This window comes from Geospiza fortis, unplaced genomic scaffold (assembly GCF_000277835.1).
Source record: "Geospiza fortis unplaced genomic scaffold, GeoFor_1.0 scaffold138, whole genome shotgun sequence".
Taxonomy (NCBI): Eukaryota; Metazoa; Chordata; class Aves; order Passeriformes; family Thraupidae; genus Geospiza; species Geospiza fortis.
Genome location: NW_005054307.1, coordinates 5,906,433 through 5,926,972, shown reverse-complemented (window position 1 = coordinate 5,926,972; position 20,540 = coordinate 5,906,433). Strand labels below are relative to the sequence as shown.

General features: G+C 38.5%; 1 protein-coding gene across 4 annotated transcripts in view; it reads left to right on the top strand.

The window, feature by feature from the left end:
• The window catches only part of PPP1R9A (protein phosphatase 1 regulatory subunit 9A), a 129,000-nt gene that overhangs the window by 75,757 nt on the left and 32,703 nt on the right, over window positions 1–20,540 (top strand). For all 4 annotated transcript variants that reach the window (XM_005418571.2, XM_005418570.3, XM_014312126.2 and 1 more), the window contains exons 5-6: window positions 9,969–10,104; window positions 18,422–18,577. In XM_005418571.2, the coding sequence (XP_005418628.1) occupies window positions 9,969–10,104; window positions 18,422–18,577 (292 nt within the window). The remainder of the gene's footprint in view (window positions 1–9,968; window positions 10,105–18,421; window positions 18,578–20,540) is intronic.

Sequence of the window (20,540 nt, the reverse complement as noted above, 5' to 3'; positions counted from 1 at the left end):
ATTAGTGGATTTCAGAATTTGATTATATACAGGAGGGATTTGAAATGTGTGTTGTTTTCAGTATTGTTGACTGTTGCCCCTGCTCTAAGATTAGTGGTTCAGAGGGCAGTGCCACACTAATACCACTAATTGTGCTGTGCTTCTTTTGACCCCATTTAGGATGTAATCCATCAGTTTGAAGTTTGCAAGTGGTGCCGCGGTCATAAAAGACAGGATAAGGAGACAGCTTGACAGTGGGAATCCCATCCTGTAATGGAATTTCTCCTGTGTTGTTTTGCTTGCAGTCTCCCCGTGGTCTGTGGTGTTGAGTATCAGACCTGTTCTTTGAGGCTGCTTGGGTGATGTTTAGCCTTTGTGACCACACTTTCTTCCCCTGTTCATCATGCTGAAAGGGTTCTGGGAGACCCTACGGTCTCCACCAGAGAAAGCTCACTCAAAAAGCTGTATGCCTCCAGGGAATTTTATTTCTTTTTCTTTGAACATACTCACAGGAGAAAAAAATCTAGTTCTTTCATAGAGAAAATTTTATCCTGTTATCATAGTTACTGAATACAAAGATTTGTGCTCACACAGCTCTGGGAGAGGCAGGGTCCCAGGAAAGGAGGACATGGTTCTTGGAAGACTTAATGGATTGATAAGGAGAAAGGATCTTGCATGAGAGAATCATCAAAAATCCCAGTCCTTCATATGCTGCTTGTATGCTTTTAGCATCTTTACTTTCCTCTGAAAGGTTTCTTTTAAAGAAGTTAACCAAATTCAGTGTTTTACTGTTTAAATTCTGTGTCCTCCTTCCGTATCCTGTTGTATGAATGTGACTAAACATTTTCATGGCTTTCCACACTGTTGCTAGGCACTGAGCGGATGCTCTCATGGTGCTTTCTGAGTCAATTCTTGAATTTTTTTTAGGGAACCACACAGAGCCTGTGCAAACCTGTTCGGTTTATTGTGATGTGTACCACCCTGAAAGTTATTAATTGTTTTAATTCTAACCTGCCAATGAGTTTACCTGCTTTTGTTTATTTAAATTCTGCTGAAATGGATCAAAGTCTTTCCATCTTAAATAATTGGTTAGCCAATTTTGCCATGTCTAATTAATCTTCTAGATCATTAAAGAATATGTTCCAACAACAGCAGTGCAAATATCCAGCCCTCTGGCTTTTCACTATTAACTATTCTCTGTTCTAATAAAGAATAATTTATTGCCGTTTTTTGTTCTTTCTTATCTGGAAAGTTTTAATTCAAAGCAGGGTTCTGTCTCAACTCCCACTTAGTTCATAGCCTAATTTTATCTCATACTAAATTGAAAGTGGAATCTTTCATACAAATTTTTACATTTATATAGCTCTTATGCAAGGAGCATTTAAAGGGTAAAAAGTAAAAATAATTGATTGTTCATTAACATCAATGTGAATTATCATTTATTCCTTCCGCAGCTAATTCCTCACCCCATCTTGAGGTGAATTTTTTCTGAAAAATACACCATTGCCTAAAATAGTATTTGCATGCCTGCTGTTAGTTTTGTTTGCCATCACAGCATCTGGAAGTGCAGTTTATACAGTCAGGTCTTTGCAAGAGCTGAGGCAGTGCAGGGGACAGATGAAGTCTGCCACAGGACCCAGCCAGCAGCAGAGTGCCCCGATGGGAATGCTGCTGCTGACAGTAACACTGAGCAGCCTGCCTTTGTTGTGCCTGCCTTGTCTAGGTGATAATCCTCCTCTCCCAGTGTGCATTCCTGTGCAGATTTTCTTTTGCTCCTTCTGACTTTGCCTGCCTGTGCTCTTACCCTGTGAAACAGTTGGGTCCTTCAAAATTTGCAGGCATTCCATAGTGCAGATCCACTTTGTGGCAGCGGCAGGGCTGCTAATTACTGGGTAATGAGACAGGACCCAAACCAGAAGATACCACACTCCATGTCTGCTTCAGAGAGTTGGGTTGTGTTATCTGTTTTCTGGGGGTTGTGGTTTTGTTCTTCCTTTCCTTGTCTATTTCTTTTTCCTTGAATTCAAGTGCTGGAGCTGAGGAGATAAAAAGAGAAGGAAAGAAAATCCCTGTGCTCTGCAGTGCTGATTGCTGAGCTGGACTTCATGCTGGGCTGCTTCAGAAGCCATGTGTGCTTGGTGCACTTTCTGCTTCTTTGAAAAACCTGATTTATGGATCCTGCAGAAACTAAATGTGTGGTGCTGTGTGCTAAAGTAGTGTAAATTTCTCCTGTTTAATCCACTGTGGTTACACTAAAGATTCCATCATATGTTTTCTTTCTGGTTTCTGCAAATTACTCCTACAAGTACTGGTAATTGTCCTGTAAGACTACCAGGAGTAGTGTGCTGAACATGAAAAATTACTCCAGAGTCCTCTGACCCCTTAGCATGGGTGAGATAAGGCTGCATTCATCACTGCTTAGCTGGTTTATATTCCTTGGCTGTGCCTGTGGAGTAGGCAAGCTGTGCCTTGGGCTGTTCTTTGTGCTGAGGCCAGCTGGCACCAGCGTGGTTGGGGCTCCTACCCTGAAGAGTTGTACCTTTCTGAGCAGGGTGGCCACATCCAAATTGTCCATTGGAAACATCCAAGCTGACTCCTAGCCTTTGCTCCTGGACTGTTCTGACTATTCTTTAGTAGAGTATTAGTTAACTTGGGTCAAGCTGTTTCCAAGACTGTTTCAGTGATGTAAAATACAATTTTAATATGATGACCGGTTACTAGTACTTGGAAGCATTCCCTGGCACTGTGTGATTTACTGGCATGAACATAGCTCCTGTGTCTTTATTTCTTGCTAATTTGAATTTTATGGCAATTTAAAAAAAAATATTTACGCATTTGGACAGGAAATTATATGTTTGAGTGTGAAATATATAAAGAAATACTTAAATATTTTGTCTGAATTATAAACTATTTTTCTAGGTATTGGAGCATGACTTTTAAAATTAAATATAACGTGAATGAGTAAGGTTTAGTGGGACTAGATTTCATTAGGAGCAGCTTTTCTTTTCCTGGAAAAAGGAACAACTTGACAGGTTTTGTATTAGTTCATCCTCAACTTGATTGGATCTAAACATAACCTCCTAATCCTGCAACTGAAATATCATCATATATGTTTATTTAGCTAATTTTTTTACTCCTTCATCCAAGACACTATTTTGTGGAAGCTCCCACACAGTTTTGGTGCACCTTGATTAATGGGATACAATATTGTGACAGCTGGGCAGAAGTACCTGCAGTTCATCCTTGCAGGATAACTCACCAAACTGTATGCATGGTGCTGTAGGAGCATTTAGCTGGACTGTGCTGTGAGGATGGTATGTCTTGCCTAGAATCTGGATCATCTAATCATCCAGATTAAGGACATGGTCTGAACTCAGAAGCTTACTTGTGACCTACCTGTATTTTCTTCCTGGATTTCTTCCCTCTGGATGCCAGCAAGGATGAGGGCGAGGGAAGACAGATCTCACCTGAAAAAGCAATCTGTTTTTTTTAGAAACATGGCCTGCTAGCACTTGTACCTTCTGAACCGAAGTGTCTGCTTTCAGGTATGTTGAAGCACGGATTTACAAATGTGTTTCTTTGAAGTGGGCATTCCCATAAGAGTTGTGTGGTGCTATAGCAAATGCCAATTAAATTATCACCCTGTATTCAAGGAAACCTTTTAAGGAAGGATTTTGTTGGAATACTGTCAGGCTGTCTGGAAAGAGATGGAATTGATTCTTAACATGCACTCTCAGAAGAACAGAGCAATGTAAGGACCAGAATCTGGAGAGGTGCCAAAACATTGAATCCCTTGGCTAATTTTGAAGTACTCTTGAGTAAAGCTAATGTGTCAGTGAGGCCCTAGACTAGAATTGATTTCTGGAGGAATAATTAATCTAAGTGCACTGATATTATTGTGTGGGTTTTTTACATGACTGCCTAATTGTCTGACTCAATATCCATTTAGTGTTGATAGTAGCATAGTTTATCAGGGGCTTCTATCCAAGATGCTCTGGAGAGTCTGCTGAGGCTTTTCTGATACTTAATCTGTGATTTTGCTGCTCATCCATGAGTACCACTGATTCCACAGTTTGTCCAGAAGGTAAACCACATCCTGGGCCAGCACCAAAAGAGGAATGGCCATCAGGGTCAGGGAGGTGATTCTGCCTCTGTTCTCTGCCTTGTGAGACGCCACCTGCAGTGCTGCATCCATCTCTGGGGTCCCCAGCACAAGAAAGTGAACTTGTTGCTGTGAGTCCAGAGGTGACCACAGAGTTGATGAGAGGGCTGGAGCACCTCTCCTGGAGACAGTTTGGGAGTGCTGGAATTTTTCCGCCAGGAGAAGCAAAGGCTCAGAGGAGACTTTATAGTACCTTCCAACAATGAAAAGGGACTTGTATAAAAGAGGTAGAGTGACTTTTTACACAGATAATGATAGGACAAGGGGGAATGGTTTTAAACTAAAAGAAGAGAGATTTGTGTTAGAGATTAGAAAGTTCTTTACTCATGGGGTAATGAGGCACTGGAACAGATTTCTCAGAAAATTTGTGGATGCCTCATCCCTGGAACTGTTCAAGGCCGGACTGAATGGGGCCCTGAGTAACCTGATTTAGTAAAAGGTGTCCCTGCTCATGGCATTGTCCCTTCTAACCAAAAGTGGTAAGTTGAGGTCCTTCTGTCTGTTTTTAAATTCAGGATACTTCATCCTGGGTCTGGGGACAAGGATAGAGGCTGCAGAGCTTCTGCATAACTGTTCATCTTACTGGCAACTTGATCTCCAGGGTCCTTGTAGGCTCTTCCCAAAGTCTGCTTATCTGTACTGGCTTCATAGAGCCAGCATCGTGCGCTAGATATTACACAGATTGCCCTCTTAGATGTTTCTTATGTGACCTTGAATAACTGCAGTCATTGCCACTTTCATTCACTGATGGTCATCACTTCATTGTGTTACTAAGGGTGCTGAGCTCCAGGCAGAGTTCTTCACTTGTTTGCATTGGAGTTTTGGATCACTTATCAGGCCTTTTCTGTTTCTCTCTACCAGTCCTCTTGGTTCCAGCCTGGTAGCTTTAAAGATTGCTGTGCACATGCCTATCTCTGTTGCGGGAGTGGGCTGGGTGGATTCTGATGCAGGGGTGGGCTGGGTGGATAAGTTTGCACATGAGGTAGATAGGGTGACAAAGGGCTGCAATCACAGGATCTTAACAGCCTGCAGGAATGGGCTGACAGAAACCTTGTGAGGCAAGGGCTGGTGTGAGTCAGGCACCTGGAGCAGCATCCCTTGCAACACTGTGAGCTAGAGAGCAGATGAGCAGGCAGCATCCTGGGAAGAGGTGGAAAGAGCATCTTCAGTAGAAAGAAAAGAATGGAATGTCAGGCATCTTACTGCTGTCTCAGCTACCTTCCATGAGGCAGAATGGATAAACCCAGATTCTTCGTACTCTTGGTACAAAGGGACAAAATAACAGGCAATGGAGAGAAGTTGCAGCAAGGGTAATTCTGATCAAGGCCATGACAAAGTTGGCCTTCTTTTCAAGTCAGGGGCTTAAGTTGGACTGGTTTCCTTCCAACTGAAATTATTCGGAATGTTTATGAGTTTCACATAATTTCATATCAAGGGGTGTAACGGAAGCTCATAGGTTGTGAATTTCTTATGTGCAGTCAGTGACTTCTGCATTTGAGAGTGCTGTTTGGGAGAGGTTGGTCTTGTTCATTGTAACCACACAAATTCCAGCTTGTGCTGCTGTGACTAAATGAAACTGCTTTCTTAACAGGATTCACGCCCCTTTTGCACTTCAGATTAATTATGTGGCTGTTAACCTAATGGAAGCAGCCAGAGTAGGTAATTGAAGACATCTTGAAATAAATGAGATAAATGGTAGCTGATGCAGCTTCAGACTTTAAAGCTCAGAGGAAAACCATTTCAAAAATCATAGAATGGTTTGAGTTAGAAGGAACCTTAAAGTTCATTTAATTCCAACCCCCTCTTCTCTTGTCAGGGACACCTTCCAGTAGAGTAGGTTACTTCAAGCCTCATCCACACTGGCCTTGAACAGTTCCAGGGATGAGGCATCTGACTGTAAAACTCCCTGAATGAATTTCACTGTACATTTTTTACATTTGTACATTTACTGTACCAAACTGTATTTTAGGAAAGGTTAGAAGAGAAGATTTTGAATACTGTTACAGCAAACCCACCATTGTTTCTTAGAATTTGTTTGCTGTATTCTTGATTTTTGTTGGATTTAAGGAAACCATGCTAATGTATTTTTAACTGAGCACATAATTCCTGAAGTATTTTCAGGAGAAATCGTTAACTCATTTCACTAAAAGTGTGTGCTGCAGAACTTTAGTTTCACATCACAGATTTGGTGCCTTCACTTTTTTTTTTAGTACCAGTTATTTTCAAAGTGGAAATATTTTAATTAATTTTTATAATAATGTTTCTGGTTTCCACAGTTGATAAAAAATCAATAAGTTATTTCAAGAAGCATAGGTCTGCAGATCCTCTTTTAATACAAGCTGGACATATACAGAAGGCTGTGTATCAAGTGTGCTGTAAAATATTTAAATCATGGATTGCAGGAGATGTAGGAGTTGCTTCCAATTTCAGTGGAATGCTTTTCTTAACCATCACTACTGTAATTAATTTTCAATTTCTCAAGACACATAATTCTTTTAGATACTCTAAAATCCATTATAGAGTCAAATATTAATTATATTTTTAGCTCCATCCCTGTTCATTTTAACCACAACCACAAAGAATATTTCACGGCTGGTAATTCAACTAAATTGCATGTAACTCTTGAGTGTCAAGGGCAGTTCATGCCCTGCCTCTCTCCTTCTCCTTCCTTCTTTTTTGCAGACTTCAGAAAAAATCAGTAATGACCTAAAATTTAGTACAGTGATTGCTGTATTATAAATTTGCTGGGGTTTATTTTGAATTTGCTGGCTTTAATAATCTAGGGGAATATTATTATGATGTGGTTTAAAGGCTGTGAAATGCTCATTTGTCTCATATCCAAAATCATGACCAGCTTCTCAAATGTATTATTGCTGACAGAATGTATAGTTCTTTCTTATAATACTTCTGGCCCTTGAGATTAGCTAATGAAGTCTGAAATGCATGTGATTGATTTTGTTGAGCCAAAGTCATTTGAAATATATAATTAGCTACTTTGTTGAAGTGTGTGTATTATGGTTCAGTAATGGATTTTTTGGTCAGTGAATCACAGCCTTATGTTTCTTTCTCATATTTAAGCACTTCAGATTATGATATTTCTTGTATTTAAAGCTATTCTGTGAATAAATATCTAATTAATGCTTAGAGTTTTAATAACTGCCCCTGCTTTATGGTTTTCTAAGTTACTTTTATTCAGCTCTCTTTAAAATGTAACTTTAGAATTTATGGTTTATCTCAATTACCAGTTAAGTATAGTTATATGCATGGTATTGTTAAGATTATTTAATGTAAAATGACAGAAAGTTTGGTTTCATTTGTAAAAGTTGTAATTGCTGGAAACATAGTATCCCATTTTACAATTTACTGTTCTTTGTCTAGAACTGACATCACCTGTAGATTGAATGCTTCTAAAAACTTTTTTTCAGACATTTTGGATATGCCTCACTATAAAGCAATAAATTTTAGTTAGAACATTACTAGTATATTTCTATTTTGGAAAACATTTGCTTTAAACTTTGTCATTGCTTGGAGACTTTTTTCATATGTCATTGAACAGCTTCGGGTATCGTGGAGTAACTTCATTTTTAAATGTGATTCAAGCCTTGAAAATCACATCACTGTGAACTGTGTCTTTGGCATGTGAAAAAAAAACTAAATTAATAAGGCTTCATATTTTACATCCTACCTAATTTTGTTTGTCTGTATGAAAATATTACTGCATTACAGTCTAATGTGTCAAAAACCATTTCTAAATTATCAGGAGTTACAAGACTTTGGATGCATTATATGTTGTCTATTCTAAGTTTTCAGTGTAAAAGGTGATTGTATGAAGTATTTTGAGTCTTGTATTTTCCAAGGAAGGTGAATTACCAGGCAAAGGGCCAGAGGGAATCCAATATTTGCATCACTTTGTGTGGTTTCATAACTTTACACATTGAGCATCTCCCTCAAATGTTTACAAATGTGGTGCTCTCTCTACTATGTGTAAGTAATATACTCATGCATAATTTTGCTTAAAATGTTTTTTTAAATAGAATTTTTTTTCCATATACAATTTTAATTTGTTTTTACATTAGAGGAAACAAACAAGTAGCAGATACGGGTTAAATCCTTTTTTTACTTCCTTTAGTAATTTCAAAAGTTCATTGTTACTCCCAATTGAGTCTGAAAACATGACTGGTTTAGTCTTTGTAATACTTGGCTCTAAAATCAAAATTTAGAGGAAACAGGATCTGTGTGTGAGTCAGTATGCAGAACAGATGAAGTGTAGGGGCCATGAAGAAATATTCTTTTTCTTTCAGCCCAAGGTCTTTATCATTACTGAGAACTAATGTCGTATTTTGTAATAGTGGGATGTGAGTGCCAGACTGTGATCTGTTTAGATCAGGATTAAAATGCTGATGTTATTGCCTTGATTCTCTTCTAGTTTCTGCTGTATTTGCTGTTGGTGTTTCTAAGCTAAGACACTTTCTTGCAAATTATTTTCAGAGCACCTTATTTCAAATGGAGTTACATTATTTCAAATGGAGTTACTAATTTTCACCTTTCTTATCATTTTTGGAGTAATTAGTAGCTTGGATATTTTGGTGTTGTTGAAATAATCTCCAAATTGCAGTCCTTTCTGTAGTGCCTGACTTCATAGAATCTGAAAAATTATTTGTCACAGGAAGTAGGCTGTTGGGAAGTTGACTTACACATGGATGACAAATCCCAAGGTATTTTAACAGTGATAGGCAGTACAAACGAAAAGAGTTTTCATACATGGGGTAGAATGCACATTTCTGCCCACATTCAAATAATAAGTTAAATTCATCATTTGAGCCAAAAGTTGTGGGAACAAATAATTTACTATATCCAGTATCTCAGTGTCACCTAATTGTGCTTTTCAGCTCTACATAATACTTCTTTCATCTGTAATTACCTAATTATCTTTTTAGCCTTCTAAGAAAATAATTCTTCAGCTTGACATCTTTAAATTGTGCTTTTGTTCAGTAATTCACAGTGTGTTGGTACTGTGTAATGGGTGTTTATGATTAGTTCTGGAGATAAAAACATATCTAAATATGGTTGTGCTACTGTGCTGAAAAAAAAAAGGGGTTACAATCCTAACAAATTCTGAGTTCTAGTTGCTGAAAGCAAGACTGAGAAGCATTCTTGTAAGTCTCAACCATGAAAGAGGCACTTCCCTTGTGTTTTGTTAAGCCAAGGAAGTGTTCACCCAGTGTTCGTCAGTAGCTCACAGTGGAGAAAACGTTCCTTAGCAACAGAAGTTCATTAAATAAAAGACAGATTTAAATGCAGCTTAAAATTAAGGAAATAATGTCTGTCAGATTTTAAAATGTGGAAATAGATTCTGTTTTCTAAGACTGGAGGAAGACAAATATAAAGCTCAGAAATGGAAGAGAACTTCTAAGTCAGAGTGGGGAGGAGTTACTCTCATGCATGTTCCTTTCACTATAAGCTGCCATAAGTGTGCCTGTGCTCTTACTGAGCACCCATGACAGCCTTGTCTTCTGTAGCCTTCTGGAAAATACATGGCTCTGAAGGGAATGGAAGTGATTATACTTTAATGAAACTTGGAGTGGTGGCTTGTCATGGTCCCTTCTGTTTTGCCCCTCCTGTCATGTGACCAGACCTGTCATGGTCTAATCGCTCCTACTCCTGCACACAGTGCCCTTGTGACAAATCTCATCCACAGAACACATTTGAAAACATCAAAACTATGCATCTTTGGAGAAAAAGGCTACCCTCTGTACTAGAAATTGCTAAAACCCTAGAACTTTAGTAAACAGAAGAAGTAATATTTTTTCACTGTTGTTTTGTGTAGGTTTGTAATTGGACGAGAAAAACCCGGACAAGTGAGTGAGGTTGCGCAGCTGATCAGCCAAACTCTAGAGCAAGAACGCCGCCAGAGAGAGCTGCTGGAGCAGCATTACGCACAGTATGATGCAGATGATGATGAGGTATCAGACTGTCCAGTCTTTCACTGTTTGGTGTTTTTTCATGTTCTCTTTTCTATTCCTAATTCCTTCTTTTTACTTACCAATCAGAGGTCAACTTTTGTACCTTTCCATTACCTTTGCTGATGATTTTTATGGATTTTGATGATGCATCCTAAATGAAGAACAAATTTATAGAAAAACTTTTCATCATGGATTTAAAGTATTTGTTTTGTTCCAGAAGAGCAAATATCAAGTTGGTTGATGCTTCTGGAAGCATTCCTCTTCCTCGAAAGCCTACACCTTTCTGAAATAAGGGAGTAAAGCTTGTTTGATTGTGCACTGAAACATTAAAGTTTTGTGAAAATGTTTAAGTTTTGTGAAACCTGGTAAAAGTTGCCCTCGAACTTTTAGAGGGATTGAGGATGTTGGGCTTTTTTCCTAGAAGAATTGATATTCTTTTTAAGTCAGAGTGTTTTCTGAAATTGTAGGTAAGACCCCTCCTTCCACTCACTGTGATTTTGTTTCTGTGTGAACAGATATTCCTCAGGATAGAGAATTAGCCTACCTTGTCTGAAGTGCATATTCATGCTTACAATTAGTGCCAATACAAAGGTTTTGAAAGTAACAACTCTGTGCAGTAAAATTTCCATAATTTCTTTCCATTCTCATAAAATTCGTAGTATGCCTAAATACCAAGATACTTGGAAAGAATACTTTGAGAGCTTTTTCAGACTACTGCTGTCTGTGTTGCTCCCTAAATAAGCTGCTGGGTTTTGTAACAAACTGCTTCCTTGTAGCTCAAGCATACTGCCATCATTTCACATCATCTTGAGTAATATTATTTGTAATGCTAGACTCCCTGTATTAGTGTGTTTTCATCCTGGGCGAGGTGTTTTTTGGGGTTTTTTTGTGTAAGGGAACAGTAGATAAGGGGAGATAGGGAATTCATGATATGCATTTAATTTAGGTTAGTTTTTGTTTTTAGAAAAAAAAATACTCTTGACATAAAATCAGGATATACTCAGATTTTGAAACATGCCATTCAAATAGCAGTATGTCAGAACAATCAGAAGTGTCCCAACAGACTAAGTAAATTCTGCCTAGCCCCCGTAATGCTTTCACATACTGTAAATTCCATATTAAGAAGAAAAATATTTCAATGTGACTTAGAATTAATTCTGTCACAGGAAAATATGTAACTCATATAAATTAAGAGCTGTACATATGTGCATACATATGTGTGCCTGTGGGAGACCATGAAGGATAGAAAAATCCATATCCTCTCTGCTCCCTCCTCAAACTACAGAAACATGCAAGTCTCCTAACTTCTCTTTAGTCTAGAATTAAATTCAAGAGAGGTTTCTTGAAGGAACTCTCTTACAATCTCTTCAAAAACAAAATAGAACAACTAGGCTTTGGGAAAAGAGACTTCCACAACTCATCGCAGTGTGCTATAGATGTCAGGGTTCCAAGACTTTCAGTACCATTTTATGGCGAGCATAGTTTGATTGGTTTCATGCAGGCAAGAGAAGGGTGTCCTAAATGCCTGATGATCAAATCTTTCTCATTGTATACTTGCATGTAGAGGGGCGTGTGGCTGACCTGTGTGAGTGATTGATGCATTGCACCTTTTGTCTGTGGGACACATCCACCTGCAAAAAATCTCAAATGTTTGTGTTTCTTCCCTTCACGCACCACACCAGTGGTGTTACGCAAGATCTGGCAATAAAGAAAATTTTGTTAAACCCCTATTAATCAATACTGATCCTAGTAGTACTTCAGCCTTTAGTAGGGATTATTGCTGTGAGGGTGCTGATGGTGACACTGTCACACTGATGGCCATGCAAGCGTTTCCCAGTACAGTACTGAAAGAGGACAGGGTGAGTAGGTATGAGTAGGTATCAGATACTTTTTGTAATGTGTCTTGTCCTTGCAATTTGGTGGTTACAAACTCTTAAGTCCTGTTCACTGCATAAATTTTACACAAAAGATACTAAATAAACAAAGTGTTTTCTGTTGATAGTGCTTTGGATCATAGAGAGAAATTACAATTGGGCAAGTTTTTCCCAGATTTTTCCATAATTAAGAGAGTTAAAGGTATCTTTTCTGATTCTAGCACTACACTGAGGATGGTGACCATCTCTGTGACTATGACATGATTTTTGGCAATGGTCTTTGGAGTGCAGAGGAGAGTTTTGTGTTGCATATGAGGAAAGGAGGAAGAAAGGAAAAGACATCTGCCAGGGGAGATCCAGATGATCTCATCAGTTGTCTCTTTTGGAAGGAGAAGGAATTAGGCCTGAGGACAAATGCAGTGCTTAAAAACTACATTGGGAGCATTGAAGGTCATACCCATTTCCTACTTGATGCCATGTATATATTTGGGACGTGGGTGGTAAACATTTTCAGAATAAATGCTGGGGTTTAGTTACTAAGGTATGCAGTGTAGCATGTTCCCTTTCTTCATTATGAGACTTACCAGAAATAGATTTTATTGAATACCTGCAGTAATCTGAATATTACTCTTCTTTAGCCACCTGACTATGCTATCCAGGTCTACTCACATAGCTTGCACCATTCCCAGACAACTGGCACGATGTAAACTGTCATCTAATGCACATTAGCCACAGTTCAAAGATATTTTTGGTCACCACAAGCACTTCTGCTCCATTTACTGTCAAATACAAGCATTACTTCTTTGAGCATACCTTGCTCTGTGTGGACAAGTCTGGCTGGGTTTATGTTGCTGCCAGACACCACCGCCAGCCCTGCATTCTCTGGCTCTGGTAAGCAGAGCACCTTTTGGGCAAGACAATCTCAGTTTGCACTGGCTGAATGAATATCTACAAGTGTAAAAAAACCATTAGTACCCTTTTGAGTCTTTTTTATCAGAGGGAATAGTGACTCTGACTGCTTGGAGTTCAGGAGTATTTGGATTGCCAGTGTAAGGAGTTTGGCATTGGGGCAGCACAGAATTACACAGGTTGCTCAGTCTCAGAGCTGTCAAGCCATCCTGTTCATTTTCCTACACCGTTTAAAATATGGTACCATGGATCTCCAGGTACAGAGCTGCATAAATAAACAAGAAAATTATCTTGAGACTGCCAAATTCTGAGGCTGAAGCTGCTACAAGGACAGCAATGACATTTTAAGTTTTCCAGAGCAGGAAGTCAGTGATCTGTTTGAGTCCTGCAGTCATGGCACATGACTTGTGTTTGTTAGAGGTGGTTAAACCACAGGAAGAGAATGTGTGCCAGGCGTGTGCAAGTTCTGATGTTTTATCTTGCTGTGTCACCAGCTGGCTGGATTTCCTCTGTTTTGGAGCTTCTGAAAGTCTTCATAGCCCAAGGAGCCTGTGGGTATTCTAGAAGCATCCAAGTTATTTTAAAAAGCAGTATTCTGAGACAGTTTTGCTTTCTGCCAGCTACTGGGCAGTGGACTTGAGTTGGATACTAAATTTAGAGATGCAGTGTTTGCCCTACTACCTTCTCATTCCATTGCCTTGCGGGAATGTTGCCTGACAGCTGTTTGTTGGGCAAGATTTTCACTAATACATAGTGTTTCTAAGATACATATAATTTACTGTGTAAGTAATACTGAAAACTTGTCATTTACTATATAAATGCCCTGCATCCCTGAATTTCAGAATCTCCTGTTACCATGGGCTGCAGGTCCCACAGGGTTGCAGGATGCTTTCGGATGCTCCTTCATTTAAGTTTTTGCATGGAAACATAAGGCCCTTGTGCAGAACCGATGAACATGAAAATAAAATGGATGTTCATAGTGGAGTCCATGCAAAGACCAGCAGGATAAGTGTGCATCAGCTCACAATTTGTTGTTAAGCTCCCACAAGCCAAGCACTTGAGCCAGGAGTATCAGCTATTTCTCAAGTGTTACATACAATAGGCAGCACTGGCATTTCCTAGTGAGTCTGTGCTAATCCCAGTGAAGCTGGGAGAGCATGTTGCCTCTAGATAGCCTGCTGCAGAGTTTGCCCATCACCAGTTTGTCTAGCTTCCCAAAATCCCACATCCTTTTAATTTGTAGCATCCTGTCAGAAAATAAAACTCAAAGACTTTGAAGTAGGCACTGTCTTTGTATTTCCTACTTAGTATGCTAAGTATGACCTGAATCTGTGTCCTTGACTGAAACCTTTTGAATTCTCTGTATTAACATAGTGTTCTGTGCATATGAGTCAAATACTGACATTTCTTGGAATTGTGATTTGGACTTGGTATTATCTTCTTCATGTTCTACAGCAAACGACAAAAGTCAGATAAAGCAGATGACCTGTTCCCCAGAAGGCTGCATGGGTTGATGCAAAATGTGAAATTAATAATATATTGCAGGATTCTGTTCACTCTGTGGCCACAGACAAGTAGTTTAATGCAAGTGATGTTTTATAATATCACTAACAGTCAAACTAATATTTTGTTCATTTTAAATTCTCATTCATTAGGACATGCTTGAGAGCAAAGCAACATTTAAAACCATTGAAGAAAATCTTGACACATGCAAAAAAAAAAGTGGCAGTGCACTTGAATGTCTTAACACCCAAAGAGTACATTTTTTTAACCAAATCTTTCAGAGAGTACATTTTTTCCAACATCATTAATATGATGCATTCCTGTAAAAGCAATGATTAATACTATGCCATTATGTTTTTCTTCACTCTTTTGAAAAAATTAAATATAAAGCCATCAAAGAAAAAATCAGATGAAGAGATGGGCTTGAGTTATTTTTATAGTTCTTCAAATGGTGTTCCCTGATTGTGGGAGAGTTTCAGCAGGAACAAAAGGTGTAGCTGGATGCAGCCTTTGTTATGGTGATTTGGGGAAGGTCTGTCTGCATTATCCTGGCTGGTGCTGCAGCTCCTTCTTTATGGTTGGGAGTGTTAGGCACATTTCAGAAATTTACTGTTAAGGCAGTTAAACAATGCAGGTAACACATTTTCCCTTTAGAACTGGAAAATTGCAGCTCATGTTGATAATTTCATGCTATTAGCTGTGATTGCATATGGCAAAATGGAATGGCTAATATCAGAAGCTATTGCTTTGGATGGGACGAGCTTAAGCCCTCAGTGCTACTGAAGTGAGAAACAGGGTTTTACATGGATGAATTCTGCTCACCAACACAGAATGAAGGGTCTAAGATTTTACTTTAAGAGATTGTAAGTTTTCATTGGCTGTGGAGTTAAAAATATTATTGCTATTGCTGGATAAGGAAACAAAATGTATTGCAGGGAACTTTGGGGAGTTACAATGACAACTCTTGCCTCATAGAGCTTTGTTATTTGAAGTAAGACAACTTTTTTATAAGGAGCCTTGCTGCTCCTTATAAAATAGTGAATTTCACATTCTAGCTAAGTGGCACAGTGTGTGAACAACTACTGTCGGATAGTTTCATGTGCAACAAAAGTCAGCAGAGAGAATTCTTTCAGGGAAAGTATGTTTCATGTAGTTTATGATGTATATTTCCTCAGCGTACACATTGATTCTTTTGAACCTGTAATTTGTTTTTCATGTGACTGTAAGATGAAATCCCTTTATTTTGAAGACAAAAGCTAAAGTTCCATTTATTTCTGTGTTCTGTAATGTGTTCTTGTCATCCTGGTGTCTTGTTTACTTGAGCTGTGCTTTGCTTTGACAGCTACTTTTTTCATTAAATGAAGCAAAAATGACTGTGCTCATTGACACTCATTATGTACAATTTGAAGCAAGATTTTCCTTTGTGTTCATTTGTAGCTGCCTAATGTTCCTCTTCAAACACTCTGGCTCCTGAGGCCGGTAGAATATTGTCTGCTCTTGAATTTTTCAATAATTTACTCCTTCATGTATGTTCATTTTTCTTTTTTGTATCCAGTACTTCTTCTTAGCTTAAGTCTTTGGAGAAATCAGCTTTAACTAAATTCATCTGTTTTATTCCTTTGCCAAAATCGGTAAATGTAAATGGGATTTTGTATTAATGTATTTCTTTATAATGCACATGTAGCTGAGCCAGGTCTGTTTTGTTTTACATAAGCAGGGCATGAGTTTACTGGTTAATGATCCTGTTTCTGCCTCTTTGCATGCTTCAGAGATTTCCTTGCCACTGCTGATGGACCCACCAGGATTTCTTTTAATGCAGAAATTACCGTTGTGAATTACCTTATTTGTTTCAGGGATAATGACTGCAAAATGGAAAGTACATGGACTGTTAGTATTTTGTTCCCACAAAAATTAATTTCTCTGAAATCTCAGTGTGATTTTAAGAGTTAGTCTTTCTGCTTGTGGTTGCCCTGAGGGTGTGTGAAGGTGGCATTACATTCATTACATGAAAGAGTCAGGAGAGTCAGCAGCCAAATTTTCAGTTTAGACAGCTACTGCACATAGCCAGGGACAAGAAAATAGAAACTAAATAATAAAGAAGTTACTACAGATGTAGTGTAACAGAAGGGTTTTTGTGTGTGTGCATAAGATCTAGACATACAGAATGACAATTTCAGGTGTTGTTTTGTTTAGCTATAGTGTTTACATGCCTGAAAACTCCAGTGAGATGGACTATGTAGTCTTTATTTCTCTTAAATAAGGAAAGAAGAAGTAAAACCAGCTGTTAGCTTTTTTTAATAGGAGACTATTGAGATTCTTGGGCATATATGCTTAGTAGGCATGAAGAATATAAAATAAATGGTTACTGTTTATTTCATTGAAATATGTTACTATTTATAGTGGCAGCAGTAACTCACCAAAAAAGTGCCTTGCTTTACAGTGACTATTTTAAAGTATGGTTGTGCATGTTGGTGACTTACTTGCTTTTTAGTAGTTCTTTCAACATAAAATTTTGCTAAACTATTTTATGCTTATTTTATGCTTTCTGTGTGTTTTGGCTTTGTTTTTTAAAACTTCAGTGGTTTAAAAAAAGAGGAATGTAGGTTTTTCATGATCTTTAAAGGTTCCTTTTAACCCAAACCATTCTATGATTCTATGTGCTGTCTGTGTGTCCTGTCCACCTAGAGTCAACATCGTGCATGCACTACTTTTTAGCTTAGAGAGATTCACATAAGCCTAAACAACAGCTGAGAAACTGAATTAAGGTTGGAAGCTGAGGTTCAAATTGTTGTTCAAACATCTGAGTTCTTACCACTTGTTTTGGAAAGTCCTTCTGTCAGAAAATTGTACTACTAGATAATTTTAGCACTATGGGGAATATACTTCTGATAATAGTATTATGTTTCTTCATCTCAGGAACGGGAAGCTCATGAAGAAAAACTTTAAATAGTTTTGTCAAAATTTTGGTGGTGTTACTGTAGAAACATGAAAAAGACTTCACTGGTCCCCCCGCCCTTCCTTTTCCATGTATTTATTTAGTCCCAAGCCTTATAAATCCAGATGTGGTCCTGAGGGAAGTGTTTGCTTTATAATGTGTTGCATAGTCATCTGCAAGCCAGCAGGCTGTTTGTGATCCGTGCACTCTGTACTTCCAGAGGGAGCCCTGCAGGAGCAAGGTGGTACCATTCACCTTAGGACTGGGGAGAGATGAGCACAGACATGCGTGCAAAAGACTGAGTAGGCAGCTTGGGGTTCAATACGTCAACCTTTTCTTTTCAGTATTGTTGTTTTGTTTTATTTTGTTTGTTTTTGAGATGCTGACTGCAGGTTACGATTTTTCAAAATTCTGTTTTGTCAGCAAATTGTTTGCACCTCATGGTTTACCTACACAAGACACACACACAGTTATTGTTCCAAACTAGTTCAAAGCAGCTCCTTATTCGGGTGAAAATTGAGTAAACTCTGGCTTCAGACTCTGAACTTGTCTCTGACACTTGGTTTCTTTTTCCTACTGTTGTCTTTCTGCGTGGGTGTGACTTTTCTATCGTTAATTTGTTTATAAAGAACAAACCAATGAATTTTCAAATTCAGCATGGAATATCACTGGAGAATTACTTCATCCAGATGACTTTACTAACGGCTAATCAAGATCCTGTTGGTTGTATTCTGCTTTTTTTTCTGTTTGGAAAAGATTCATTGTTAAATCTGAAATAAATTTGGAGAGTTCTTTCAATGGAAAAGAGGTCTCACTTGGAAAAGGATGAAACCATCAAAATACAGAGCCAGTAATGCTTGAGAGCTGAGTTATTAGTGCTTAAGACACTGTTCTCTTCTGTCTTAAAGTACTGAAATACTGCTGTGGAGTTATATTTTGTCTGGTAGAATTCATCAGTACTGGGGTTATAGCTAAAGACAAAGATAACCTTTTTTGTATGCAGAATGCTGTGATTGCACAGTATCTTAGTTACTCTTTGAATAGTCTCTGCATAATAAGAGGATAACTGGAATTTCTTAAATGCTATAAAATTAAGACAGGGGAATATGCTACAGATGAAGAAGATGAAGACATGGGACCTGTCCTTCCAGGAGGTGACATGGCCATTGAAGTGTTCGATCTCCCTGAAAATGATGACATGTTCTCCCCCAGTGATGTGGACACCAGCAAACTTGCTCACAAATTCAAAGAAGTAAGTTATACATCAGAAAATACTCCTGAAATACATCACTGAACCAGATTTCTAGTTATCTCAGTGCTTGGGTTTTTTCTCTCGAAAACTGGAGTGGTTTTAGCTTTTTGTATGTTTAGTACTTTGAAATTACTCAAAAATTTCTCCTTGAAAGAAGTAGAACTGGCTTTTGGAGATATTTTGGCATCAGTTTTCAGGTGACTGTTGTATTGATGAGGGCAGTTTATAAATTAACTTTTCAATACAGAAGTTACTCTGCCTCAGCACTTAGTTTGACCACATAGACAAAGTGCAAGTTCATTCATCACTAGCAGGGTGCTGGGGTTTGGGGTTGGTTTTTTTTTTGGCTTAGTTTGCTTTGTTTTGCTTTGGTTTTTTAAGATTCCAGTCAAAGGTGATTGGGAAAACCAAACAAGTGTTAAATTTCAGTGAAGAGAGACATGTGAAACTCATCCTATGCCATTCCACAGTAACTTATCAGTGTACAGCCATGTCATGTGTTTGGCCATGTGTTTAGAAAGATGCCCATATGGGGGAAGCAGCCATACTTCAAGATGGTAATTTACCAAAGTTTTACCAAAACTATGCCAAGTTTATGGTTAGGGAGTGTAGCATCCACCTGTACTAACAGTGGTGTTCACTGTGGTCATTGAATTTATATAATTTCACATACCAAAATATGAAGGGACATTTCTTCTGTATTTTAGGCTGTGTGCTTTTGATGTTGCTTCTTTTTAGACTTTCCTGAATTCTCGTGCAAATAAAGATATGAAACAATATCAGGATATACCTGAGCTTACAGTAATGGGCTGAGTGATGGCAGTAAAGAACTTTTTTTTAAGCACAGGAAGATGGAAGGGTTGAAAGTAGCCAGAACCTCATAGGAGATATAAACAGCAGAACCTGGGCCCAGATAGGAGTATTAAAATACCAGAACTCCTCTTTTCACCTTCTCCACTTATCCTCTTGCCTTCATTCAAACCAGATATTTCATCTTGTATAAATACATTCTTACTACCCTCTAGTGAGAGTCATGTGGGGAAAGTGATCAATCAATGAGCAGCCAGTCTTTCCCTTTTCTGCTGAGAGCCCTCGCAGCCATTGGGTGCCTACTGTTATTCATTGATGGCTCCTGAAAGTTTTTTACATTACTTAAATTATGATTTTCTCACTCCATATTTTGAGTTTCATGCTCTTACACAAATTAGCAGAACATTTTACTTCATTTTCTAATACTTTGCATCATACATAGAATACAGTCTCAAAGTGGTGGGAAGATGCTACCATTCTCCATGTGCCAGTGAGTTTTCCAAGGCTGTGCAAAACACAGACGCAGTGATGGGCAAGAAACTCACCTTGGAATAAACCACCTTTAAATCTGTGCTTGAATACAGTTTCCATAAACTCAGGCTGTTGCCATACTGGGGTTTGTCCAGACTGATTTGAAGTTATTTGCAGACCTATCTTCCGTAATGGCCTTAAAATGCTGTTTTAGAGCCCAGATGAAGGTACTTTGGGATCCTTGAGTGTAAGTGTAGATGAGAGCCTGAGAAGAAAACATGAAATGCTCCTGCCTCAGAGTGTGCTCTTTCGGCAGCCCACGCAGTAGTGCTGTCTGAGCACACCACTTTTGTGTCACGGATTGTCTTTAAGAGTACACAGCTGCGTTTTGTTGGCTGAGGCCGAGTGAGTGCATGTATTTTTCTTGGTATTTGCCCTGAATTCTTTCAACACTGGAGGACTTGTTCATGATCACACTGCACAAGCCCACACAGTGTTTTCTGGAATTGTATTTAAAGAATAACTGTTCTTTCTTGTTCTTACTCCAGAGATTAATGAAAGTATTAAGCAAATGGGTAGGACATAATCTTTAAGCATAATAGTTTGACCTAATTAGTTGAATTCAGTGTTTGCAACAAAAATCATGTTCCCATACTCTTGAGAGCACTCTTTTTAAAAATGC